Source organism: Pezoporus wallicus, unplaced genomic scaffold (assembly GCF_028554395.1).
Source record: "Pezoporus wallicus isolate ANWC-B61680 ecotype Strahan unplaced genomic scaffold, APGP_CSIRO_Pwel_v1 scaffold_13239, whole genome shotgun sequence".
Lineage (NCBI taxonomy): Eukaryota > Metazoa > Chordata > Aves > Psittaciformes > Psittacidae > Pezoporus > Pezoporus wallicus.
The window spans coordinates 788,110-815,892 of NW_026642052.1; the positions used below are offsets into that span (position 1 = coordinate 788,110).

At 44.4% G+C, this 27,783-nt stretch overlaps 1 protein-coding gene across 3 annotated transcripts in view; it reads left to right on the top strand.

Annotated features, from left to right (window-relative positions):
• Positions 1-16,817: 16,817 nt before the first annotated feature.
• Positions 16,818-27,783, top strand: part of MSANTD1 (Myb/SANT DNA binding domain containing 1) — a 32,480-nt gene continuing 21,514 nt past the window's right edge. The window contains exons 1-2 of one of the 3 annotated variants that reach the window (XM_057426703.1): positions 16,818-16,926; positions 17,765-17,857. In XM_057426703.1, the coding sequence (XP_057282686.1) occupies positions 17,791-17,857 (67 nt within the window). In that variant the 5' untranslated portion in view covers positions 16,818-16,926; positions 17,765-17,790. Of the gene's footprint in view, positions 16,927-17,676; positions 17,858-18,418; positions 18,754-27,783 lie in introns of those variants that run through there. The other 2 variants (XM_057426702.1, XM_057426701.1) reach the window with 2 other exon arrangements.

Below are 27,783 nucleotides of genomic sequence, written 5' to 3' on the forward strand. Positions count from 1 at the left end.
GGATTCTATGCAGCAGCCCAGCGTGTGTTCTATAGGAGAACCTTTTTGTCTGCTGATGGCCAGTTATGGACAGGGAAAAGTATCAATGTTTGTTTCTTACAAAAAGCAATCCCAAGCCCAAGCAGTTGCATGGCTCATTGCTTTCTGTCTTGTATCATTACTTCTCCTTTGTGCAGCCTTCATGTTGATAGATAGGTGGTCAAGGCAGTTTGTGGACCTTGAAGTTGGTATCTTCTCCCTTAAGACCAAACAGCTATGGTGCACCAAGGACAGAGAGACACCTAGAACACTTTCAAGGACATTGTAGGACAGAGCCAGGTTGAAAGCCTTTGAGAAAGGGGCTGAGCCTTTTGAGCTGATGAGAGGGCAGAAAAATAGCTTCATATGGTTGCAACGTACAGCCCAGGGACAGAGGAACGACAGGAAGCATCATCATCATCATCTTCAGTGGCTGTGTCCACATCTTATGCCTGAAGATATTTCCTGCCTGTCGTTAAAGGTTCAAGAGCATTTGTCCAATTTGCTTCCAGCTTTAGCGTTCACTTTTCCCTGGCTCCATGGGTGTTCACAGCGCAGCAAGGAAAGGAAATGCATTTTTAGTGAGCCCTGATGGCAAGATGAAGGTTGCAGAACTTGAAACTCCATACTTCATTTATTAATACTTTATTTGTTCTTTGAACTACCATTTTCCCTGTAAATTACTACTTCAGAGTCAGCCTGAACTATCCTTTATACACTGGTGCCTTTCATCTAGCTGAGGAAATCAAGTGTGGGCTTTTTTCCTCTCCTGACATTCAGAAAAGGTAAATTCTTCTGCTTTTCATACAATTTCACAGTTACATCTCTCCATATTGCTGCATTTTTCTGTAGGGACAACCTAGGAAAGAAACCTTGACTGGAGATCGGTTGTAAAAACCTGGGATTGCACAGCTTATCCCTAAATATTTAGGTATTGGGTAGCACTCGGTGGTCCTGATCTCAGAGAAATCATTAGGAAAAGGGTTTTGGTAGGAGGAAGATGGCTCTTGCCCAAAACGCTTTTGGGGAAAGGGATAGGTTCTTATTTCTGTGGTGTGATTTGGTCTTGTCAAGTCCTTGAGCTTTTACATCTCAGCCCTAGGTACAGACTGGGGCTGAATGCAGCCCTGAGAATTGCTTTACCCATGAAGTGCTGTGTTTGCTCTTCCCTCACAGCAAGCAGGTCCATTAGAGCCAGTTGATGCCTCAGTTTCACTTGTGCACCAGATCCCCCAGCTCTTTCTGCAAAACTGCTTTCTGGCTCCAGCATTGGTGAAAGGGAATTTAAAGAGTGTTTTTTTTTTCAGCAGAATGGTCTGGTGCAAGATTTCTGCAAGTTGTATACAGGAAAATATGTGAATATTTTATGCCTACACCTGGATTCATGCCTAAGTTGAAAGTTTTACTGTGTCCCACAACCAAAAGCTACCAAGAATCCAGAAGGCAACATTAGCATTTACGTGTGTGCTGACCTAGTGCTCCTGGACAGTGTGATGAAGCAATCTTTTCCTCTGGTCTTCTATCATGTGAGAACTTTGGATCTGTACAAAGGTTCTGGAGACCAACAGCAGTGCAAATCAGGGTATGTCACAGTAAATAAATAAAAAATTAAAGCTATTACTATGAGCCTTCAAGTACATTTTATGCCAACTCCAAAAAGATGTTTGAATATTTTGCAGTCCTCCATTCTGTACCAAATTGGCCCTGTATGGACATGAGCTTTGGTTCTCGTTTTGCTTTCAAGAACTTGCTTTTATTATGCTCCAGGGGATTCCATAGGAACGGTCCAGCCCAGCCAAGCAGAGCCCCTCGGGGAAGCTGAGCTGTGTGTCCTGCTGCTGCCCATGGCTCCCACCAGCCACATGGACCTGCCCTCCATGGAGAGTTCTGCTCCACGCTGGGCTTGCTCGAGCCAGCGCAGCCGCTACCTTTCAGGCACGTGGAAGGAGAGGGACTTGTCAGCGGCAGATGGAAACCTGAATTCACAGCCAGGTTCTGAAGCGATCCCTTCCTGAGCTAAAGGCTTTTGTAGCTGCTTCACTTTGAGCACTCCTGCCTTTCCTCTCACACAGGTTTAGCTTTGACTTTCTTCTCCTTATCTGTCACTAGAGAGTAATTGTCCCTTTCATAAGGACCTTGCTTTAACCTTGAACAGCAGTTCCTGTGGCACCTGATGTGCATTATGAACTAAATATACTGATGAAAGAGCAAGGTGCAGTCCTAATGTCTTCCTTGATGTTTTATTTTCTAACCCTTTTCAAGGAGCCCTTTCAGATGGGACATGAAAGCTTCCAATTATTATAAACCTCCTTGTGAAATATTTTTGCGATGCAGGCTTATATTTAGAGTAGTAGGGAAAAAATCCATCCTTAGTGGGCAGAAGCAGCAATATCCAAGCTGCTGCCAGTTTCTATCACCTGCTCTTTTATCTGGGTCTGAACGCAAAATGGGTATTTAGCCTTTAATTCTGGGGGATACCTCTATACTTCACAGGGGGTTTTGCAGTATGTGGTATCTTGCAGGCAAAGATGGGTTTATGACAGTGCTCTGCCAGGGGGTGCTGCAACAGGATTATGTACCGGAGAGGGAGAATTCTTTCAGATGTGGCTGAGGAAATCCAGAGTAATAAAACCAAGTTGTTCCGCAGCAGCTCCTTCTTGTGCTTGCACCCGGTGGCAGATGTGAGCTGGTAGTGGCAAATGGATGCAACCAGAAATCAAGAGCTGGTTTGTGCATTGAGGGCACAGTGCGGGCTCCTGGGATTGTAGCTGGACTTGTAGGAAAAGAAACGGGTGCAGAAGCTGAGCTTTATGCATCTCCCAGGAGGAAAGCTACAAAACTGCCAGGCATGCAGAAAAAGATGAAGCAAAACCGAGTAGATGTGTTATTAAGGGTAATGAGCAATGCACATTCTCCAGCAGGATTAGGATGGGAGCAGGAATGGACTTGCCAAGCTCAGGGAAAAATCCTATTTCTGAAAATTGTAGGAGAAAAAAGAGAGAATCCTCTAATGAGGTTTGATAGGAAAAGTATTGTCAAGTGTTACCAAGAATCGGGAAAAACAAGTTACATGGCCACGCTGTGGAAGATGGCTGAAGTTCACAAACCATCAAGGATGAACTCGGCGGTGATTAACAGGAATTAAAACTGGAGCAAAAATGCTGGAGGATATTGAACTTGTTGTTAGCTCTCTAGTGTCTGTGGTCCTTGCTGACAGTGTTTGTGCAGCCATAACCTGGGCAGATGTGAGCCCAGTGATCACTGCAAGTGCTGCCCTTCTTGAGGGATCAAGCCAAGGGTAAGAAGTCCTGGTGTGAAGCTCTGTACTAATGCAGTTGTGGGCTATTTTGGTGGGGTGTGGGCACAGCAAACTTTCTTCTACTCACAGTATAACACGTAGATGTCCCTGTGCGTCTCCCCATAGCCTGCAGGACACATGGAATGCTCCTGGAAAGGAAATAGCAAGCAAAGATTTATGAGCTAGCTCAGAGCCATAATGAAAAGCACTTTTCGAAGTGCACCTCTGTTTGCGCAAAGGCAAGACACGAGGAGGAGGAGGAGGAGATGCAATGAGAAATCAGCAGACGGGAGAAATGCAGGGAGATGGAAAGCACTGCACTGAGACACAAGTGTGGCGACCCAGAGAATGTGATTTTACAGGTATGACTAGTGCAGAGCAATAAGATGGTGTGTGAAAGGCAGAGCAGCACTGTGTGCTTGGGGAAGGCAGCTCAGCTCCTGCAGACAACAGTGGGCAGGGGTGCAGTGATGAACACGTGGAGCACAGAAACCTCCTCAGCCTGATGTGAGAGCAGAGAACCTTGCAGCAAGGCAAGCCAAACTAAAACCCCAGTGTGACTGGATATGGTAAGGACAAAGTAAAGAGCACACTGGGTGTTCTGGAAATCGAGAATACTGGGGTTACAGGTCACACAGGAAACAAAGGACTGCTTAACAGAAGTGGAAGAAGAAACCTACTCATACTAAGCCACAGACAAATGGTTTTAGTAACACATAACCAAACAAACCAAATCCATCGTTCATAAGTAGGGAAAACAGCATCATGGATTCATGAGTTCCTTTAGGCTGAAAGTTCCTTTAGTCATAATACAGATTGTGATGGCTGTACTTGGTTACCAAGGAGTAAATGCAGAGGGAAGGAAGCAGCACAGAAAACAGATACAGCCACTGCCTTCAGAGAGCACAGAGGTGAAGGCAGCAGCAGAGCATTTAAGTTCTCCAGGGAACCACAGGGCTTTCCCATGAAAAGCCTTCTTGACCTGGGGCCAAAGGCTTCAACAAAGAAGAGACTTCTGCTCCTCATACTACTCTTTTTTCCTCCCCTTTTTCTTCCCTGAAGAAAAAGAGGGCCAGTGAGTGATCTAAGATTAAAGGTGCGGTGTTGCAATTTTGGGGCATTATGTCAGTTGTGAGAGATCAGGCTGCAAATTAGGGGGAAAGAAAAGTAAATTCAGGGGCATCAGTGGAAACCCCATTACTGGAAAACACAGAAATAATCCTTGATAAACTCACAAATACTTCCCAAGCCAAGGACCTTCCTCTGTGCACATGAAGCCTTGAGAAAGAGCAGGTAGCTGCTTGGAGCATGGTAAAGCATTCAAACCACTACAAGGCTGGGGTAGTGTGTCCTGCAGAGCTAAAACACTGATCCCCATGGAGCTGCAGTGCAAACCTAGCACAGCCTGGCTCTGGGGAAGCAGCAGCCTGGCTCTGGGGGGAGAAAAAGAGGTAAAATCTGCAACAGATTGTGCCATTTGGCTGCAGGTTTGCAGTGTGGGGTGGAGAGAAGGGCTGGTGTGGAGGAGGACTCCTCTGCAGAGGAAGCCGATGCTGCTGCAGTGGGAGATCATCTACATGAAAGGAAAATTGGGCTCTTGTGGAGTTGGATGCTGTGTGTGAGCCAGAGTGGAGCTCACACTCCTCAAAGACAGGCACAGTCAGGGGAAGATAAATAGCTGAAATTCAGGGATGGAGTTGTACGTTTATCCCTGCAGAGGGAAGATGAGAACCAAGAACTGTTGCATTTGAGGAAAGTCTGAGGAGAATAAAGATTGCACAGCAAGGCAGCAAAAAGCGTTCAGAGAACCCAGTTTTGCTGTAGTTTTCCCAGAGGCTGAAAGGCACCATCAGAAGACTCCCTGCCCTGGGAAGCAAAGTGCTCAGAGCTAAGGGAGTAAGTCCTGAGCGTGGCAGGATGAATACGGTGCTTTGATCTCTGGTTCCAGCCAGAAGAGTTTCTGCTTTTCTACATATATGTGCGTATTGTATATATATCCTCTCTATCACTGGATTATTGCTATAAGCATCCCTAAACGTATACTACCATTGGCTTATGCCTATGTATGTCTTGGCATGAGCAAATCATAGTTTTAGTTCCACATGTTTGATTTTTATTTTTTTTTTCCCCAAAATAAATGCAATACAGTGAGATGTCAGCCCAGCATGTTAAAGGTGCTCACCACGCTGCCTGTCAGGGACTCAGGAGGGACCGAGAAACTGGCATGCTGGGGACTGGGGAGTTGCTTGTCTAGCTCAACTTGTGCCATGGCCAACTGCATGTCTAAGTGTGTCAGAGGTATTAGTTCTGATAAAGAGTTTGAGAAACTGAAGAATTATGTTAGGAAGGTGCAGAAATGAAAGGCTGAAGTTCATCTGGTGAAAGCCAAGCTTAGTGAGCATTTCCAGGTACCTTTTGTTTCAGAGACGGATGACCTTATTTTCCCTTATAGACTGATTGTGCGCGATGAGCCAATAGGCTCAGTCCTGGCTGAACTGACCTTTTAAGTTCAGGCACATACGTTTCATTGTCAACTGGGGCAGTGGGATTACTGTCCAGCACTCCTTAGAGATACCGTATCCTGCAGGTGATGCTGTGTCTGATGCCAGCGTCCCAGTCTTCCACTGCAGGCACTGGGATGGTCATGGAGGGAAGGCAGACACAGACGTGTCTCTGGCCAGATCTGAGCCCTGCCCACCTGCGGCTATGGCTGTACCTGCTTGCGTCAGCAATGCAAACCTGGAAACACCAGAGCCTACCTCTGGTTTGCTTCCAGCTGGGGCTGCAGCTCTGGGTGTTTCCATTAAAGTCTTTGATAGGGTCAAAATCTACCAAAAGTACTAAGCAAGGGGGAGATGGAGGGAATAAGCCCTGTGAAGGTGAGGATGGCAGCTGCCTTTCATTTCTCTGTTGTGCTGGCTAGGTTGTGCTTAGGACCTGTGCCAGCTTGAGAGCAGTTTGCTAGGACTGTCAGAGAGGTATCTCTATTTATACCCTTAGTTCCCCACTAGTAAAACTCCCATGCAGCATTAATACATGTTGCTAGCATTTAAATCTTTTCTGTTTCCTTTATTTACCCTGGTTTGAGTTGCCAAGCAGCTCATGACACTTAACGGTGAGCGCAGAGTGGCTGTGCAAGGTCCTGAGCCAGGGGACCACAGGCACCAGCCATGAGTGAGTCTGGATTTGGGAAATGGCTTTGTCAAACCCACCATAGCGTCCTGGTCACCAGTGGGCTGCTGTGTGCTGAGCCCAGGGAGGTGTATGGCTGGTGGCTGGGAGGATTCTCCAGGGAGCTGCAGCTGGTCAAGCCCAGAGCTACATCAATTTGGTGTTCGGGGAATTTTGCCCCTAGCAGCAGTCAGCATTTACGGGTCCTGTTAAACCTGAATAACCACAATCCGGGGCTCCTGCTTCAAAAACATCAGTGAAAACGATGTTTCCCAAAGCTTCAATGAAGTGCGTTTGTCTCTTCAGAATACTGCTTACGCACCCAGAGCTTTTTTCCTTTCAGAGATAGATTTATGGGCTATAGTTGCTGTGTTAGTGTCTACCCTTAATTCTTTGTACTTTCACACGCTTTCCACTGCAGACACTGCTCATGTGAAGGGTGTATTTACACATATTCTCTCCCAGGACTCTTGCAGGGAGGTTTCAGTACGCAAAGTTCTCGTCCCTCACATGCCATCAGCCAGTGACTGCTAGGTCGCATCTGCATTAAAAGTCACATTTGTTTAACTACAGTCAAACTTTGAAATCTATTTAATTACACTGATGTCAAACCGTTTGTGGTGCTCTTCTGTGTGCTTTAATTGGAATCTGCATTGCATTGGGTTTTCTTTTGGGAAAGCTGAATGTGTTTAAGAGTATCCACATGGGTTTTACGATTGGTTTCAATAACTAGAATTAAAACCAGGTTTTGCTTAAATCGCTGCAAGTTTTAATGCAAACAGGGCCTCGCCAAAACTGAAAATCCCCTTGATTCTTCCAGCGAGTTTCAATCCCCTGTGACACCCAAAGGTTTTCATGTGTTCAAATACGCTGTGAACCAGCCTGCAGGTTCTCCAGTATCCAATCTTTTCCTGAAACAAGCAAACTACTTTGAGTTTAGCAGCCTCTCCCCTGCCCCTGACTGGCTCTTGCGCTTCCAATCAGGCACAGAGGAAACATTCAAACAGGCAGCCCCTCTGCTTTGCCTCCCTGGCTCTGCTCAGAGCAGGAATCAGCCATGCAACTCAGCCCAGGTAAGGCCACACTTCACGTTCCCCATTGCAGCCACGTTATGTTTAACAGGTTTTCCCCTCAAAGCGCCTCAGTTTACTCTTCGCTTCCTCACTGCTCAAAGAGAGGGAGAGTAAAACCCTCCCATGCCCTGGGAAGGCAGAGGCACTGTGAGAGCAACTTGCACACAGCCCTGGCAGAGCTGACACCAGCAGCTTTCCCTGGCTGAATGCTGAGGGCTGGGATGGGATGGGAGAGGCTGGTGGGTGGGATAGAAAGGATGTCAGGGGCTGCTGAACTAGCCCAGGTCCTTATCATGCTCTGCACAAGTCGGGGGTGGATGCTCAGGGTGTGCAGCTCACCCTCTTGTGCAACTGATGCTGATTTAGCTAGACAGTGTAAATGACTGCATCAGATTTGCCACTGAGGAACCAAAGCCGTGGCAGATAATCCAGGAGGGCACGTACCTCCTACAAACCCCCCTCTACCTTTTTCACATGCTGTTAAGCTGGCCCGATGCCTGGCTGTAATTTTCTGGCTGTTCCGCGTGCCCAAGAATCACTCCATGTGGCATGCTGGATCCTTAGCTGCAGGACAGTTTTTCCAGTTGTTTTGAAAGCTCTTAAGAGCAATATACTATCAGCTGAGGTTTCTAATTACCTCTGAATAGCAAGTCTGCTGCCACTCAAGTATAATTCTCATTAGCATCTCAGCTAACAAGCTTCAGTGTTTGCCCTCCTAATTAGCTTCTAGTTAGGAGTCTTTCCCTATCCTAAGATGTGCTGTTGTTAATTGCAGTTCCAATTGCTTTTACAGCAAACTCCTGAGAGACTGCTAAAACTGCTGGTTTGTATAGCCTGATAGAGATCGATATCTGCGATCCTTACACTGTGGGTTCTTTATTCTCCTGTAAGTGCGTGTCCATACGGCATATGCCAAGAGGAGCAGGGGCAGTGCTGCAGCTTTTAAGATGAATGAGAAAATATTTTGCCTTTTAAACAGGTGCTACTCAAAATGAGTCTGCTTACAGCAAAATACAACTTTCACAGCTAATGCTACATAAACTGCATTCCAGTTTGTTGTTTTTCATGCAGCTGCCCATACAATGGCTGATTTTCTATGCCCTCAGGTTTCTAAGGGTTCCTGAATGTCCCACAAAGTGCCCTATTGATGCTGAGTTTAAAAACCAAGTGTATTTGTTGCCTGGACAGAACGTGTGTCAGGTTAGCAATTCCTTCTGGGTTGCTGGCTCAGGATGGTATTTCTGTGGAATGCTCTTAGCATGGTTTAATGTATGCCTGTGAGTGGATTAACCCCTTAGTCCCTACAGCTTGGGAGTGCTATAGCATCTTTAGTATTAGTGGGCTCAAATACCTATGAGCATGTATAAGTGTAGAACAGGCTGATTGATTTGATGGAGCAGGGTTGTGTGGGCTTCCACCAGCACAGAATGAAGAGTGCAGGTGGAGAAAGGGAAGTCATACAGGTTTCAGAGACTTTCAAATCACACATTTACTTCTCAAAGAGGAAGAGAATACTGCTCAGCTTGTGAAGCTTTACTACAGTGGTCTTTTCACTCCAGACATGCTCAAAGTCCTTTCTGAACTGAAACTCACTTTTTGCTGAGGGTTCTGAACTTTGGCTTCATTAATCAGCATCTCACTGCTCTGGGTAGGGTAGGAAGAGAGCAGCACTGAAATGGAATGCTGTATTTTGTCATAGAATGCCTGGATCCCTCCACCTTGATAACTGCCTCCTGCTTCACTTTTTTCTAAACTGAGGGGTAAGGTTCTGGATGTCATCAATACAAAGGAACTTGGAAGATAAAGAGGAGTCATTTTTATTTGTCTTAAGAAGGCTACTATAATCCTGCGATGCTTTATTGTGCTACAACTGAAGGCTCTGGCTCTAGAGGACTCATGCACTGGAGCAGAGTCCCCTTAATGCAACATACAGGTATAAGGAGGTGCCCAATCAGATCCAGGTGTAGTATCAGGCTTTTAGAAAGGGAGAAATTTTGGTAATGAGTGCAATTTGGTTCATAAGCCATTGAAGAAGTGGAATTTAAGTATGGCCTGCTCACACTAATAGCCATAGATTTAGTCATAGAACTTTCAAATCTGACTGCTTTGTCAAAGTGTATAAGCGCTTAGATGGACCTAAGGTAACTGGGCAAGTTGAAAGTGTGGGAGCATGTTTACACATGTTGCAGAGATCTTCGGTTTTGTTCAGATCAGATTTAATCTTCTGGTCATAAACTACTCATTAACAATTTTTAGGTGTAAAAAATAATCAAATTTAGAACTCAACCTTTGAGAAGCTGATTTTCTTGATTTGACTGTCTATATCCAATTGATGTGTTGGATAATGTAAGGAGTAATAATGGTGAGCAAATCTCAGGGTTTGACTCTAGTTCAGTTACATATCAAAGATGCAGATTTAAAGGAACTGTTTAACTTCTTTCATCTGCAAAACTGGATTCCACATCACAAATATGCAGTACTTCAGTTACATGTGGCAGCATAAAGTGAAGCACACTCATGTGATAAAACTTTTTTAGAAGCTTCAAAGTAAAACTTTAGTTCAGGTTTGGAGAAAGTAAAGATATTTCAAGTGAGGTATTTGTAGTGTAAGTATTAAACGCAGATTAAGGCAGGGAATTAATCAAAGGTATCAGAAGGAAGAACTCAGAACAAAGGATTCTATTGGTAAGGCAGAGAAAGACATAATGCACTTAAGTGGAAGTCTGTAGATATATGCTTCTTGTCAACTACCAAGGGGCTTTGTCCTCAAAAAGGTCAATCCCAAAATAACATTTCAGACAAAAATTGTGTGAACGCTGCCAACGTGTTAGTGTGAGCCATCAGATGTGATTTACCTGTCCTGCAATGCAACTGTATATTTGTTCCTTCTTATCACGTCCAATTTGTGAAGACTTTAGTGCTCTTCATGTCTGAGGGGAAAACCTCCAACGAAGACTGAAGCTTGGGCTGTAACTACTGTCCTTGCAAATTGTTGAGGAGATAAAGCTAAGTGTGGAGGGCTTTTCGTGATCTCTGTCCTCTTTAATATGGAATCACAGAACATTTTGAGTTGGTGTCCAGTTTGCTCTAAGTATTTTCATCATCAAACCAGTTTATATAGTGCTGGCTTATTGCCAGACTTGTCACATGAAGTATTTTTCTTATTATGTTTGTAAGGCAAATTGCTGTCGTGATTTCTTTTTGTTTTGGTAAGCAGTAAATTATATTCTGGGATAGAAAAATGGTGCTAAAGTACCACCTTTGCTGACAGAGTAGAAAGAATAATGTTGAAATAACTCATACTGATGGAGTAGGTTCCTCTATAGATCAGGTAGAGTCTTGACTCCATCTAGTTCAGTAAATGTTCATGGGAGTTTTTTTGAGTCTGAAAATGGAGAGGGTCTTACAACCCCAATTCATTCTTCTGATAGGATTATGATCCAGGCCATTTCTTACAGCAGAACAGCCTTTTTGCATAGATCGTTAGAGAGGGCATCCCCTTAATTATTTATACTACACATACCAGGTGTGCTGATTATGAAATTTCCCTTGAGGCTCCAGAAGTAAATGAAATCCTAATAACTGCATGAGAGAGTGGAATGATGCTAGAATCTCCTGGATGAAAATCAGCCGTCTGTGTCAGTGAGCCTCTTCACAGTGGGTTTTAGGAAACATTACAGAAGCTGATCTTCTCAGACTTCTCATCCAAACTATCCTGGACATGTGAAGCAACTGCCCTTCCAGGGAATCCAGTGCTCTTGTGGGGAGACATAGAACAAATGGGGCTGAAGGAATGCATCTCGTATCTCGGAGAGACATGGCGATGGCAGTGTTGATATTGCTGTTGACTGCATTGATAATTAGTATCATTGCAAAGTGATGGCTGAAACATGGTCCTGAAACTGTCTGGAAAATTCTCCGTAATGAAATAATGGCTGAGAAAACCAGAGGGCTCTGATTTGGAAATATGAGCTCTTGTCTTGTCAAATGGCGCAATTGCATTTGGAGGAGAGACACATATTTGTTTGAGATACTTGGTATCGAGAGAGTACTCAATGAAGTACAAGGGGAGGAAGGGTCTTTCTCTGCAGAAGTAAATGGAGAAATACCAATGACAGTAAACATAGGATCAGAAATCAAGGAGAAGGGTGCTTGTGTGAGAAACAACAGGAAAAGCAATGTATGGATGTGGAAAAACGTAAATCGAAAAAGAGAACACTGGTTTTAACACCAGAGCTGGTGCAAGGACCAGGACAAACTCAGTTTTCTTGTCCCTGTGCAAACACAAAAATCTCCAAGAGGTAGAATACATAAATATTAGAATGATTCTTACAATTTTTATGGTTCAAAGGAACAGCTAAAAGCATAAGAACTCTCTGAAAAGCTGGTATTGTTCAATGGAAGGGCAGAGAGATGTTAGAAATGAAAAGATAGCTTTCAGAAAGTGGAGGTCATGTTTGAATGGTGAAAATAGAGAAGAACATCTTTAAAATTAAATAAGGCAAGTTAAACAAGGCAGGTAAAATCAATTTTGAGGAACAACGTGCTAAATTCACAGAAACAATGAAAAAAACCCTTCAAACACATGAAGAGTAGGAAGCCTGTCCCTCAGCAAGCTTGATCGGCAATTGTAGTGTAATAAGAAAACTCAAAGTACATAATGCTGTTACTGAAAGGCTAAATAAATCTTTGCTTTGCTATTCATTATAAAGGTTCTCAGGGAGCCTTCTCTTCTGGAGTATTTTGGTATCTGAAAGCATCTAAAGTCATGTTTTAAATTGAAACATCAGAAGAACAGGTTTAGAACAATTGGATAAAATGCATAATAGTATTGACAAAAATAGTTTGTAGCCATGGTAGCCACCAAAGAGTCCCAAATGTGGAGTTGCTGAATTAAAGGTCTTGCTTGGTATGAATTAAATAATTGAAGTGAAAGTGGCAGATACGATAGATGTTTAAGGGGCTATGCATGCTGGTAAATCTAGACTTCCTGGGGCAAATACATGGAAACTAAAATAAAGACTTGAATTTGTAAATATGATAAATTGGATAAATGTCAAAATGGATTTTGTAGAAGGAAGCTGTCACAAATCTGTGTACTTTGAAGCACAGCAGCCCCTGGGTAGAATTGGTTTGGTCGGTAGGGTACAGCTGGATTTCTAAGGTCCCTTACCAACAGCCATCAAACCCCTTAAATTCTCAGGAACCAACGGGGAAAGTGCTCCTGTAGTTTTGAACTGGTTATGGTCCTAATTAAGTGAAGGTAATGAAACAGAGGGTAGGAACTGAATCATGCATTTTCTAATTGCAGGACAGTCACCAGGCTACAGGAATCTCTGTTGGTATCCTTACTGTTAAATTATCTGCTACTGCTTTAGAAAGAGAGATGACAAGCTTCACCTATAAGAAATTTTGAAGGTAGCTAACATTAAACCTGGCTGTGAATATTCTTCTCCATTTTCTCACCCACTCTAGATAACTGCAAAACAACACCTAAGGGGAAAAGAACCGTACCTGTATCCACAGAGATGTAACAACTGGGGAAAAGTATCTTGGTGTCATTGTGATAGCTCGTGGAAAATATCAGCCCAGTCCTTAGCAGTGATCAAGAAGATAAACAGGATGTTAAAGACTTCAATGGAAACTTAAAATAAGTCAAAAAATTAGATCTGGGTGTAAATGCGCAATGTGCCCAAGTGTTGCACAGTGCGGTAACTGTGTCTCGAATACAATAGAAGTAAAAATACTACACAGAAAACTGATCATAGATACAGAAGGGTTTCTGTGCCTAGAGAACTTTAAAGCATAGGCTCGGAAATGATGCCTGGGCTCACCGTGTCCAGTCCTCTACCACTGCTGGCCCCATAGCATACAGCTTTTCTGTGTATTTCTCAGATGTTGCCAGAGAATTGTCTGGTCTCTGATTTGAATGCGTTAAGCTTGTTCAGCTCTGCTTATACATCAGTAGATAGCTGTCCTACTTTTTTTGTTCATACCACCTATTGTGTGTTTCCCCCTTTCCTCAGCAATGTCATTCATGCTGAAAACTGAGCTAGATTCTAAAAGTACTTTTTAAAGTTTATTTTTTTTTTTAATTGCATCTGACTTATCTATTGCATTCACCCGAAAGGAAGCCCCACTTTCCCTTCCCTCTCTCTTTCATGTTTGTGAAAATCCTTTTTCATATCTGTTTTGACATCAGGAAAGGGAAATTTGTGAGACTTTTGGCATCTGTAGGATATACAGGGAGAGGTAAGCATGTTAACTGTCTGATATCTCTGCTGTTTCCCATAGTCCTCATTAAAGGAAGAAAGGTGCAGAGCAAATTCTTGATCGTACTGTTCAGAGATGGTTATATGATTATCACTGGGAAAGAACAGTTCATAGTTAAGTTCTGAATTTGGATCAGATGAAAATAAAATAATATAAAATTTGGATTTTGATGCATTTCTTTCAGAGGCCAGACTCTCCTCCTGATGAACTGCCCTGGTTTTCTTCAGGGACACAACTTGTATCTGACTAGAAACTGTCTCTTTCGCATTAATTGGGAGTTTCTGCTTCTTAGAGTTATTGAGCTCTGGAACCAAAAGTCTTGACTGAGACCTGAAAGAGGACAGAGGATACAGGGCTTGCCACTGGGTAAGGGGATGGTGGTGGTAGCACCAGCTATGGGTTTGGATAGCAGGCCATTCTGGAAGAGGTGGTATCCTCCTGTGGGGATAATGGCATCCCTCTTAGTGGGATTCAGAGGAAGGTGGTGTTGCAGGTATTTCTGAAGTCTGGATTCTCTTTCTTCATGGTGCAGAACATAAACCACAGATACTACAGTAGCCATATGGGTGTCAGGGGTGCTCTGATCTGCACCTTGGTGTTCTGTGAGCAAAAAAATTCTAAGCTCGGGTATGCGCTATGAGGTGTACATCCATCCTCCAAAATGCATGTGGGCAATCATTCTCAAACAGGCAGAGGGTACAGTTCATCTGAGTTGAGCATATTTAGAGAGGGTACTAGTTATAAAAGCATTAAACCTGGGCCTGATTTATGGCTGGTAAGACTGCAGTGTGTATCGGCATGTGGTATAATTAACTTTTGGTTATTTAATCAAATAATGTGGTAGTGAAAGCAGGATTGGCCAGCATTGCTCTCCAAATGACAAAAGCAATATTAAGCTTTGTAGTGCTCCCACAAGACTGCAAATGCTGAAAAAGCAGCTGTGGCAATCAGTGGAGACACAACTGTAGGGTATTTCTTCTATAGCTGACAGGTGCTTGGCTGGAAGGCACCATAAGCTGAGTTTGTGTCCTTATGCTCAGGCTTATAAAAATGCGGGATATACTCTTCTCTTCTTTTTTTCTTAAAATAAAAAAGGATTTCAAGGAACTCAATCTCCGTTCGATGGTACTGTTCCCTAACACCAGTCTCCCAAACACTTCCGGATGCTTTAGATATAGGATATCAGATTCCGCCAGCAGTGTCTTCGGAGCTGGGGGGACATAGCGATGAAGCTGTTTTCCTTGGCTGAGATTTTTCAGTTCTCACCTTGCTGAGTGGGAAATTCTGTCTAAAAAATCAGCATGGAACAATGCAGGATTTGAGCTCTCATTTTCTTATTTTAAAGGAGGAAGTTTAGTGGTATTTGCTGTTCACTTCTGATGTTGTTGAATAAACTAATGACTATGTTGCTGAGTCTGAAATCTAAATCAAAACCTTGTGTCAAACTGTGTCTCTAAATGGGCCTGAAACAAATTCTGGAGCTCTTGCACACCTTTACCTAAAGAATTACCTTGCCAAATGTCTAAAATGAATTGCAGGCATTTCCATTTACTCACCCTACTCCTCTATCCCTACTTACAGAGATAACTTCTCTAAATACCTCCTGTTTTGTCAAAAAGTGCCGCTTTTCTACCGCACACCTCCTATTTTTATGGTTGGTGCATTCCAGGGAGATGAAAATGCATTTATTTTCTCAAAAGACTTATTTGCAACTTCCAAAGAGTGCTACCTGTCCTTCCACTTCTTTCAAAGGCATAGTTAAAGAATTGGAAGAAACAGCAAAATTGAAGAAAATCAGGCTCACAGTATTTAAAAGCACGTGTAGAGACTTGCTCTGTAATTACATACTCTTTTCTAACAATTAAACATAAAGCTAGCTGTTGCTTTGTTGTGTCGGTTTGGGATAAAACCACATTGGCTAACAGCTGCTTTAAAAATTCCTTTAAGAACCCCCTGTAGTTAAATTTTTCCAGCTAAACTCTTTTAGTTTGGGGATGAAGAAGGTGCAGGAAGCTAACTAAGCGCCCACTGGTTAATAAAACTATAGGAACTTTCTATAGCCCATTGGACTACAGAGTGTTTTATGATCTGCATAACAGTCAAGGCTTTTTTTAAGCTCAGCTTAAACAAACACTTAACAATTCAAGGTAAAAGCACTGTGATGGTGATAAAAGAGATTTTAGTTTGACATTTTAACCCTAAAGTAAGGTTAGGACTTCAGATAGTGGGAACTGATATATCTCTGGTGCTCTCAAGAGGGTTTGTTTGCAGGACCTTGTTCCCTCCCCGATACTTGTCCTGATACCTACTTAGGCTCCTGGGTACCCCATTCCCACCTGTGTCCCTGCACCAGCTCTCACACTGCATCCCAGGAGCGGCTCCCACACTTTTCCAGCTCTAAACCTGGCCAGGTGAGTCAAACCTGCCCCTGCTGCTAAGGCCTCACCTCACAGCCTTGTGCTCACTGCTTAAGATACAAATGATTGGTGCGGTGGTTTTCATATAACAACTTAATAGTTATAATACTTGTCTCAGAAGTGGTCGAACATGGGTTTGGGTCCTTCTTCTCCCAAGGGATATTCAAATCCACCTGTCCCTTCCCAGGCTGTAGGCAACCTCTCAGCCCTTCCTATTGAAGTTGTGCCACGGTGCGGAGAAGGATTTGCAGAGCCGGAGAGGAGAAGCAAGTGGGAGCCTGACTGTGGCGTACCGACTGGGACCTCCCCTGAACGGTGGTGGGGAGCAGGTATCTGGCAGCATTCCCGAGGCTGCTGACTACAAGCTTTGCATTAAAACATCAAAACCAGCCCTGGAGGCAGAGTCCAAACCCAGCACCCATCTCCATAGGGAGAGGTTGCAACCACCTTGCCCTGGCAGCGGGTGCTGTTTTCGTGCCACCCCAACCACTCCCTCTTCCTCCAGCCACGTCTTTAAATGGAAACTGCTCCGGTGTACTGATACCAGAGCTGTGTTGAGGAGCGTTAGATGTGCTCACAGCTTCCCAACACAAGTGTGCCTTCACAGGTGTCAGTGCTAACAGGTTCAGCTTGGCCAAAATGGTTGGATCTCAGCATGGAGGAAGAAAAGCTTGAGGTACCCAAATACCTTCTTTTGGAGAAAAAAGGGGTTCCTGCGGGGTGTTAGGCGCCTAATCAGTTACGTTCTTGGAGGAGGGGAGAGGTCATGGCTCATTTAGCTCTGTCTTAAACTCGAAGATCGTTTCTGTTGTGATACTCTTTAGGTGTTAGGTGCTTCTGCGGCTTTGAGGACCTCACCTTAAGTGAATTGAGACCGTGTTTCATTTTGAGATGTGACTGAAGGATGCACAAAGCTGACTCCAACTCTGGAGCATCCATTTCTCATTTGAAAGTTACTTCAGCTCCACAGTTGTTTAGAAACTTTTGAAATGTTTCCTCTTGGAACAGGCTCTGGCTTCTCCTTGTGCAAAATAGAGATAACAATACCTACAGGGCAAAGTGTGGTTCTCTGAGGGGACACATGCTGAGCACTCGCAATTAACTTACTAATAGAAGAGTTGGGCAGATAAAGAGAGAAGCTGGGGGAAAATTACATCCACTGGTGGCCTGGGTGAGGCTGGGATGTGTTTTAAAGAGGCACTTTGGCTGGCAGCGGCAAGATGTGTGAATGAGGATGTTTGTCATATTCTTGTGGCTTAAGATGAGTAGGAATAAGGTTATTGAAGGCTTATGGGCTGATTCAAGTCATTTATGATGGGACCGTATAGCACATGGGATATGTTTGTGCTGTTTGCAAGGCTAGAGTCTGCAAACTGAACTAACCCCTCCTCACCAGGCCTTTACCAGATAACCCTGGCTAAGCACAGCTGACCTTCCTCCTCCTCTGCAACAAAATGTCTCCTGACTCCCCTTCCCACACGGTTCCTTCTTCTGCCAGACTCTCTCTTCCCCAGACACCAAGTTCTGCTCCGGGCCGGTGATGTGCTGTGAGGACTCCTGCGCTGACTTCAAGGCTCATGGAGGATCTTCCATTCCTAGGCCAGCAGGTACCGGAGGTTTTCTTCCACACCATAAACCCCCAAGCCCCAACCAGTGCAGGTTTGTATACTGAGCCTCCTTCTGCTCCGCTTCTGGAAAGCTGGGCATGGGAACGGGGAGGTTTCAGGGCTGCCATTTCCCAGTGTGGAGCTGCTGTGCTGTCTTCTCTTCAGGCAGAGGAGCTCGAGTCAGGCACTGTGTCAGCTCCTTGTAAGGAGCCGCTTCTCAGGTCTGTACCCTGGGGACAGAGGAGTCCATGTTACAACACCTGTTTTCTGTGGTGATTCTGATTTGGGGTTTTATGGGGTTTAACTGACCAGTGCTTTATCCTTGAACCCATTTTCTTTCTTCTCTGAGAGTGCTGCGTGACTGGGCCATTCTGAAGTGTTAGCAGGAGGCTGGCAGGGGTGTGTTTTAAAATATGTTGACTTTTAGCGTTTCTTCACTGTTTAGAGTTCAAAAACCTCTCATGTCTCATGGTATAGATGCCTTCTTACAATCCCATACTGGACTGGCAGTTGCTCTCATTGTCTCCACCGAGCTTTTACACACGGAATTTTCCAATGAGACTGTTGCTTAAAGACAGACAAAATAAGTGCTCTTTTAGGTGTTTCTTATGTAAAACTACAGCGCAGAGCAGAACATCTTGTGGCATCCAGGCAGGATTCTAATTTTTAGCAGTCTTGGATTCCTCCCGAGATGGTGCAGTCTGTAGGGACATGCAATGCCTGTCTGCAGGTTTGGAGGGGAATACAGGGCTCTTGCACTTCCTGAGGGTTAACCTGCATGCAGAGAACTGTCCCTGGGCTCTACAGTGAGGAGATGGCCTGGCCTTCCTTCAGCTATCCCTTCCTCTTCTCTTCCAAGGCTTCTGTTAGAATAATTGCTATTAGAAATCAACCAGGTAAAATAATGTGTGTGTACATGTATGTGTGTGTGTGTGTGTGTGTGTGTATAAAAAAAATGAAAAAGCATGTGTGTATATATGTGTACGTATAAACAGGCAGCAGCAGAGATGTTTGCTCTCTAACAATAATTATCACAAATGTAAATGAGAACCTTATTCACAAGGTTAATTTACAAATTAAGGGAATTCATGAAGAATAGGGCATTTGGAATTGAGAGAAAGAGTTGATTTTTCACCATTTCTAAGTGCACTGCAATTGTATCATGTTAACAATCTAAAACAAAGCTGGTCTTGCTTTCCCATATTGTAGCATGTCAGAAGTAGTGGGAAGCATCTAAACTGTCTTAAAAGCGAGAGTGGTTCCAGAAACTTGGACTGATAACTCACACCACCAGTAATATTTTAAATGCTTAGATGAGAACTGGCATGTGATCCCTGCCTGAGGGAGTTCTCATTTGTAAGGTAAAAACAACATAGGGAAACAGAGTGGAATAGAGCACAATAATATTTAGAAAACATTTACAGCTATAAAATGCATAAAATACTCCCCAAATATTCCCAGTAGTTGTGGTGACTTATGTTCAGGATTCTCTTCTGCCTTTAGAGTGGAAGAAACCTGAAAATGTCTATTCCTGTCAAAGCAAACACTGATATATCTGATCCTGCTTTTGTGACTATGAATTTTATTAGTGAGTGGAGTGTCTGGTTCTGACATTTCAGGGGGTGTTTTCTGTTGCTTCAAAACCTTTTTGGGCCTTTCTTTCAGCTTTCATCTCTAGTTAAATGGCTCCATATATCCCTGCAAGGCACTGCAGAAAGAAGCATGTTAAGTTTTCGTCTGGGGGTCTGCCATGACCCAGCATTATGGCTTTCTACCCAGGGGCTGGTGGAAGTCTGGATGTCAGTTGTCGTTATATGATAGCCATGTACAATACCCAGAGAGGCACCGTGTGGATCAGAGGTCAGGGATGGAGCTGCAGATCAGTTGATGAAAGAATTTTGTTGTTGTGGAAACAGGTTAAAGCAGGGACCAATGTGAGTTACAGTAGCTGGGTTTTGGCTGGGTCTCATGTTATTCTCCAGATTTCAGGAGGCAGAGAAGATCAGAGTTGATCAGGAATATTTCATGTAATGTCAAACAGCTCTTGTCAGGTTTGCTCCTTTGTTTTCAGAAAGGCAGGGTGATGTTTTGGAAACCGTTTACTATCATGGCATTGCTAGGCTGGTTTTACAGACAGAAGACACAGAGAAGGTTTTGTCTTGTCCCATTTATCGAGGATGTCCCAAATCCCTGTTTTCCAGGTGTGTGTTGGGCTGTCCAACCACTCCAGCTTGTGTGTTCAGTGGTCTTGCCAGATCAGCACTTCACTGAAGTTCTCCATAATGTATTCACAAAAAGTGATAAAACATTCCATGCGAGGCCTCAAGGAATGATTAGTTTAATCTTCAATTAGTTCCCGCTGAGACTTGATGAGAAATCATTTGAAAAGGTATGCATGAGTTTTAATACTGTCTGCCTGTCCGGTTATCAGGAAGCACAGTGTGCAGAGAGGGAAGATGTTGCAAATGGGAAAAACCAGGACACTAGCACTGAATATTTTAGACTGCTGCCTGTGGTTTTTGGTTTACTTGAGTGGCTTTAGCCACTGGGTTTTGCTACAGGGCATTAAGGACAGCGTGGGGAGGTCAGTGCAAACAGTGTGTTCAAGCATTCAAGCCATCACTGTTGGGTTAAGGCTGCAGTGTGTTAGCTAGCAGAGAATATTTTCATTTACATGGCTAGTGGGGCGCTGACAAGAAGTAGTCATACTTGTGCTTGTTGCTTTCTGTTTGCGCAGCAAATGAAAAACACTGGCCACTTCAATGAAAAAGAATGAGATACTGTGTTGTGAACTGGCTTGGGTTTTTAAAATGGTTTTGGGTTGTTTCTTTGCAATTAGATAGTGGTTCCTTGTTGCTTTCTGCAGAAGGTCTCTGGTCCCACAGTCATTAAAACTGTTTTATATAACCAATAAATCCCAGCCTGCTGAGGAATTGAAGATTTGGTTAGAACGTGTGGATCCAGAAGTGCTCTTTCTGGCTATGCAGAAACCTGTCAACTGAACAGTTAGGAATGAAGCAGAATAAGAATTCCCTATCACCATTCACATCTGCTATGGATTCCATTCAGACAGCTTGTCTGTACTTGCTTTTCACACCGAATGTCTCTCCAGTTCTGTGGGTTTAGTTGTGCATCCAAGGAAATTGAGATTGGACATTAGGAAAAGGTTTTTCCCTGGGAAGGTGGTCAATCACTGGAACAGGTTGCCAGGGACATGCTCATGGCACCAAACCTGACAGAGTTCAAGGAGTATTTAGATGACAGTCTTACTTATATGGTTTAGTTGTAGGTAGTGTTCCAAGGAGCAAGGAGTTGGAGTGCATGATCCTTATGGGTTCCTTCCAGTCTGAGATATTATATGAGTACCCACATTGAGGTGATTATTTACAGGCAAGCAAATCACACTGCTTTTCGCTGCACAGATCTACACTTACTCAGGGCACATCCTTTAGTTTACAACACTGAAGGCCACATTGAATGAAAAGCACTGGCAAGGATTTTAAAAACACTGTTGGTACCGGGCAGCTGGTGCCAGACATGGAAAAGTTTGCATCCAAAAGTGTTTAGTGGGTGTGCATTAGTTCAGGAGAGTTTATGAAAGGAGGCAGAGGGACTTCCTCAGGTTGGCCAGAATGCTGCTGCATGCGATGGCTAGAGAATGTTTCTTTGCTTTGTGGGCTGATGGGTTTGCTGGCAGTATTTCACTGAGGCCGAGAGGAAACTAAGACACACTCTTTGGCTTAGTGATAGCTGAAGCAATAGAAGTTAATGTCTGGATCGGAAGAACACGCTAAGGCTGGCATATAAACTGATCCCTGGTGGCTGGGGAGTGGTTGGAGCAGATCTGTGTTTGATAAACAGCAGGGAGCCATGGAGAGGGAAAAACAGCTGGAAAAAGCCAGGAGTCAGTGAGGAACCTAAAAGCAATTGCAGTACAGGCTTATGGTGAAGGCAGCAAGGGGAGATCCCAGGACAGAAGGCTGGCTGGAGACAGCATGTTTGGATGTGAGAGGGGGAAATGACCTCTTCTGGCTGCCCCTAGGATGTCCAGGGAACATGACTGCGTGCTGTAAACCAAGAGGAATCACAGGACCCCAAATACTGGCAATCCACTTTGTGTTAAAAGGGGCAACATTATATGCATATTGCAGTAAACCTTCCTACGTTGAGATGGGTCATCCTCTTGCCTAGCGCAAGCCATGAGAGCTAACGCTTAAGTTCCCAATACTGTGTTTGTCTTGGAGCTGCAGCTTGGTGTCCTGGTAGCTGAAGAATTTGTGTGGATCATCAGCGCAAAGAAAGAACCAAGCAGGACTTCACAGGCCCTGTCAGTAGCTCTCTGTTGGGTTACTACACTTCCCTGAAAGACTCTGAGCATGGAATTGGGAATATAGTCAAGACCAACTGCAACCTACTGTGTGATACTTCCAGTTTAGTCCTTCGAAAGCCATACATGTTTCCTGTACAAGGAAACATACAGATGCTGTGGGATGGCTGACACTGCTGGCAGCCTGTCCCAGAAACAGCAGCTACCTCTTGTACAGTCTCAACTTCCATTAGCAACCACTTAAGCAGATAAGCTCTCTGGCTATCACAGCGGTGCGGGTGAACTTGGTTTTACTTATCTTTTTGGCAGCTCTTAGGTCAGGCAGTCTTTTACGACATCATCTGAACTTTATAGATTGCAACACTTCTCTCAAATTTCCATTCCCAAGGCTGCCTTGCAGTAATACCCAAAGCACCATTTACATTTTAGCATTCAAATCTTTCATGAACTGATATGAAAGTCTCCTGCGCCCTAAATATTTTATCTGAAATATTTTTTCATCTTGTAAATTTTCCTCTGTGGGGATGGAGAGCTGAGGGAACCCCTGCGAGGGGAAAGGCTGCGGGTAGAAGGAGAGTCAGAGGAGCTCATATCTCGCCTTAGCTGACATCTTTGATTTTTATCTTTTCACTTATAAAAGCTGTGGCTGAATAAACTGCAGAACAGCAGGACTTAATCCCACTGCTGTCCCCCACTAAGACACTATGGTGTGAAGTGTTCCACATCCATATTGGAGTGATTGCTGAGCCCACCTGGATGTGGCTGTGGGTGGAGGGCAGGGGACCACAAGGAACTGGAGCTTCCCTGTATCCATCACAGACCTTGGCAGGGAGTCAGGGAGAGACAGCGCAGGGATGCAACAGCTGCTCGGGGGATGCAGCAGGCTGCCAAGCTAGTAGCAAGCTTGGAGCAGTGAGGCTGGGCTTCTGGCAGGGAATTGCCAGCAACTTGTGCTGCAGTTTCTCTGAGGTTGCTGGAAAAGGGCCCAAACCACTCTCCTTTCTGGAAGAGCGAACAGCAAGCTAGAACCCATTTGTTCAATGCAGCTCTAATGCTGGGTACCACAACGGTGCAAAATCTTGCTTAGCTCGAGTCCTGTGTCAGTGCCAAGCTCCCTATGCTTGGCTTGCTCTCATCTTAATCTGGGGGACGGCTTCTTGCTAATGGATCAATGAATCGATAACCTCCTTCATTTATTTAAACATCACTACCTTTTCTACTTCTGTTAGCAAGCGCTGACACCAGCAGCATTAATTCTTGATGGGGTAGAAACAATGCCCTGTGCAGCCACAGCAGCACCATGGTCACACCAGCTGTGTCATCTGGTTTTCCATGACATGGCATATTTCTCCTATCATGTGTCATGGGAGTGTTGCTCAGCTCAAGGCACAGAAGACTTCTGTGCAACAGGGAGTATTTCTCTTCTTTTGTGATACATCTCAGATCCAAACTGGATTAAATCATGGTCTACGTCTAAAGCAAACTGTTTAGAACAGGTTCTCAGAGGAATTTACTTCTTAAAGAGAAATATTTGCATAGCATTTCAGGAGCAGCTTTTAATGAACTAGACACTTCCCAGCACGTAGCTTGCTCAAATGTGCTAAAACCCAAATGCGGGCAGGAGGACTTACGGACTAACTCCTGCAAGCAGGCAGGGCAAAAATCATTTCTTTCAAGTGGGGTTTGGGAAACCATTCACTGGGAACCAAATGATTTTATTTGCAATCTGAATTGTTGCTTGCAAACCAGAAAAGGAATTTGTCTGATACTACATGCTGCAGGGTTGTTCCATATGCAGAGGACCTGCAAATGATTTCTTAAGAGTAATCAAATCTCAGAGATGCTCTGGTTGCTAGAAATTGAGCTGGGAGTATGACACGGGCAGAACTGATATCTGCTCTCTATACTATACAAATAAATCATTAGGAATATTGCCTCTCTATGCCTGAAAATGTAGGAACATGTGTGGCTGAAAGTCCATGTAGTCTGGTATCCTGCCTCTATATATTATAAGTGCCAGACAGTTTGGGAGTAGTTATTTGTAACTTCTGGATATAAAGGATTCTTGCCCCCCCCCCCCCCCCATGTATGCTGTACTGGGGTCTGCAGCATGAGCATGTGTGTTTCTGTTAAAATACAAAGTAATTAAAAAATTCTTAGTATTATGTTTTTTAATCAAATCACTATCAACATACCAGTCTATACCTGGTCTCTCCAAGTAATGAATTTCCTGGGTTCCCTGCATTCCATGAGCTCCTTCTTCTCAAGCCCCACATAATTTCAGTTCTCCCCCTTGTCTGTGCTAATGCCTTCTGGTCTGACCACAAAAACTGCTGAAGCCCCATTTCCCAGCTCGTCTGCATTCACCTCGCTGTCTCTCGCCATCCTTCTCCCTCCAACTGAATGTCTGTGCAAAGCTGGCTTCCATGGTTACTACTAAAATAGGCAAAGGAGATATTTTTGGTCAGAATCTGCCAGTTCAGCAGGATCAAAATGCTTTTGGGAAATGTTCTGATTACAGTGAAATTCAAGCAGGATGTGGTCTAGCAAAATGAAATCAAGACCCTCTCCAGCTGCCTCCATCTCACCTGCACCTTCTCAGTCCATCCTCCTGGGCGGCTCTGTGCCCTGCTCACCATCACAGAAACCTGCCACACAGAGGGCCCTATGGCAGGATGTTTGTGTGGAAATGTGTATTTTTCTTGTTCTTTTTGTTCTGAGTGTTGACATATCATGACCTTCCCTGCCCTGTGTCAGCCAGGACACCTTCCCCTCAACCAGCTTCCTCCAAAGCACCCATTTCTATTGTCAGACTTCGTTGCAGGTATTGTTTTAGATGCACATAAAAGCTGCTCAATGATGTGATGCGCTTTACTCAGTAATGTATTGCTGTCATGTGTCCCCCCGGTCTATCCTAATTTTTCTCCTTGTGGCATGTCCCAGTTTGGTTTTAGACCCTCTGATGAAAGGGCCTGTCCTTTTTTTGTGTACCTTGAAACACCTACTGTACTTCCTCAGCCTGAATATTTTCTTTCTGTCTTTGTAATAGGACCTCCTGCAGTTTGGAAAGCTTTCTGCTTCCTTTACAAATGCTGTTGTATTGTTAGCTGTCCCTCACAGGTATTAGGACATCATGAGCTGTGGTTTGTGTACAGCTTTACAGCACTGACCTGCTGGCTTTGTGTTCACAGCCCTTATGGTTTTCTATATCTTCTGAGCCTTTGCAAACCCACATGACTCCATCACCCAAGGAGTATGACAGACTGAAGGGGTGCATGGACCTTGTTAGAATTCCCAAGCCCAGCTCCACCACTGTCTGCAAGGCACTTCTCTACCTTAGGGTGAGCTCCTGGTTTCCAGCACTTTCCCGAGCACAATAGCTTCACTGCCACGGACCCGTTTGGTTTAATGGAGGAGAAAAGAAGACAGCTTCTCCTTTGTAACTGCCTGTCCCTGCCTATCTCCTCTGGTCAAGGTTTTCAGAAGTAGTGGAAGAGTATTTCTTACCTCATTGCCTTTATCTCTCTTTGCAAATTGCAGTGTGCAGTGATCAGAGACACTAAAACCGTCATTTTCAGTAAGACTTTAGGAAGTGGGCATTTTAGCCCAGTAGACAGCAAAACGTGGGGCAGGTGACAATCCCCCAACTCCTGCAGATAGCTTTTTTGAACTTAAAACACAGTATCAACTGCACTGCCAGATGTATTTGTAGTATTGCAAAGAGCCACGACAAGCCTGTGCTTTGGACGATCTTGCTTTCAACAGCCTGCCTCAAACACAAAAAGCTGCACGCAGCTTTATTTTTTGAGTTATATGTAATCAAGACATTATTGGATGGTCTCCTGAAATACCCATGTGTTTTAGAGGGCTGGACCTGTGTCTTTGAGGGGTGATGCATACTTCTCATGGCCCTCCAGTGGGGACCTTCTCCCAGTTTCCCTGCTCTGAGTTGCTGCCTAAAAGGGTGTTCGGTGCATTTAGAGCTAAAACTGGGAGGAAGCCAATTGGTCTCAAGACTTACCTGAACCAAAACTAATGTATTTCCATTTCTGAAATACAAACAGGTACCAACCTGTGTGTCAGCACCTCTATAGGCAGCTGCCCATTTGGGTTGCGGATACATACGTTTAGGAGAGGCTGCAGAAATTTTTTTAATCCTAACAGAGTAAATCCTGCTTTGCCAAGAAAATGCTGCCTCACTTCTCCCACCACAATCCCATCAACAGGATCGGACATGCTCTTCTGTAATAACAGTTTAATGGCTCACAGTCTGCGGGTTGAGCTCCGGTAATTGACTGACTAGAGCTGTTATCTTACAGCAAATGCAAGGGAAAACACCTTTCCCTAAAACTCGGCTAAAGGAAGTTTTATTTGGCATGCGTTAACCCACATTTGCACAGCTGAAGGCTGTCCACAGTCGGGTAGCAGAGATCACTCGAAGTGTAGTCAACAGATAGTTAGGATTAATGGAGTTGTCTGATCTCTGCCATAGAAACATCTATGGGCGAACTTTGTTAGATCCACATTTGCACATGAGAAACCCTTCTACCCTGTTTGGGGCTTGTCATCTGTAGAGGTCATCATGAAAGGTGGAAGAGCTGTGAGAGCTATTTTTTAAGCTGGTACATACTGATTGCAAATAAAGGTAGGATGTTTAGACATGATATGAGGAACAGATCTGTGAGAGGATCATTAAATTCATGTTCCTCTAAGCTCTTAGAAGCAGGTGTGCTTTAAAAGGAAGGGCACGAGTGAGATCCTCCATCCCACTGAGGTCAGGGTCCATAAAAAATGTCTTCTAGACTTGTCATTTCAGTGCCCATCAGAGGAGCAACCGGGGTGAGCATGAGATCAGCTTTCTCCTACAGAGGGAAGTCATTGACAGAGGTATCCTCAGAAGCTCCATTATGTATTCTGGTGTTTTCCAAGAGACGCAACATCCTTACTTTATTGATGAGGACAGTTACAACTTCAGTTGCTTGTTTTGTACTCGGTGCCAGGTTGGTCCTCAGTCTGAAGGAGGTTGATGCTGGAGCACTCTGGCGTCAACAAAGACGTCAGAGTAGAGCGCGTGAGGGATGGCAGAGTTGCAGCTTGTCGTGCCAGCAGTTATTCTGGGTTTGGTGACCAGCCAGTCTGAGGTACATGATGAGTCTTGGCTGGCCTTTGGCTTGAGCCAGGCAAGATGCAACTGCGTGCTAGCAGAGCTTCTCCTCACAGTGCCCCATCCTGGGGAGGGATGGCTCTCGCTGCTGCAGGGCTTCTCTTCCCCTAAAGGTTTGCTGGTCCCATCTTAGTTGTTTCTCCTGCCTCAGGGGCCAGGACAGAGGGTTAATGACTCCCGGGGACTGAGCACATCTGCAGAACACCAGCAGAGAGAGGCACAGCCGGGAGAGGTGGTTCTGCAATTCCCAGGCACTGGTGAGGACTTCAGGGATTATTTGGGGTAAAAAAGTTTTCCTTGCATTCAGCTCCATGTAGGAAAACAGTCATTTTATCAACCACTTGGCTCAAGTGCTTCAGCAAGGCAGAGAAGGCATGCGGAGTCTCCACAATTCATATCAATGACTTTCTCAGAGGAGGGGATCAAACCCAAGTC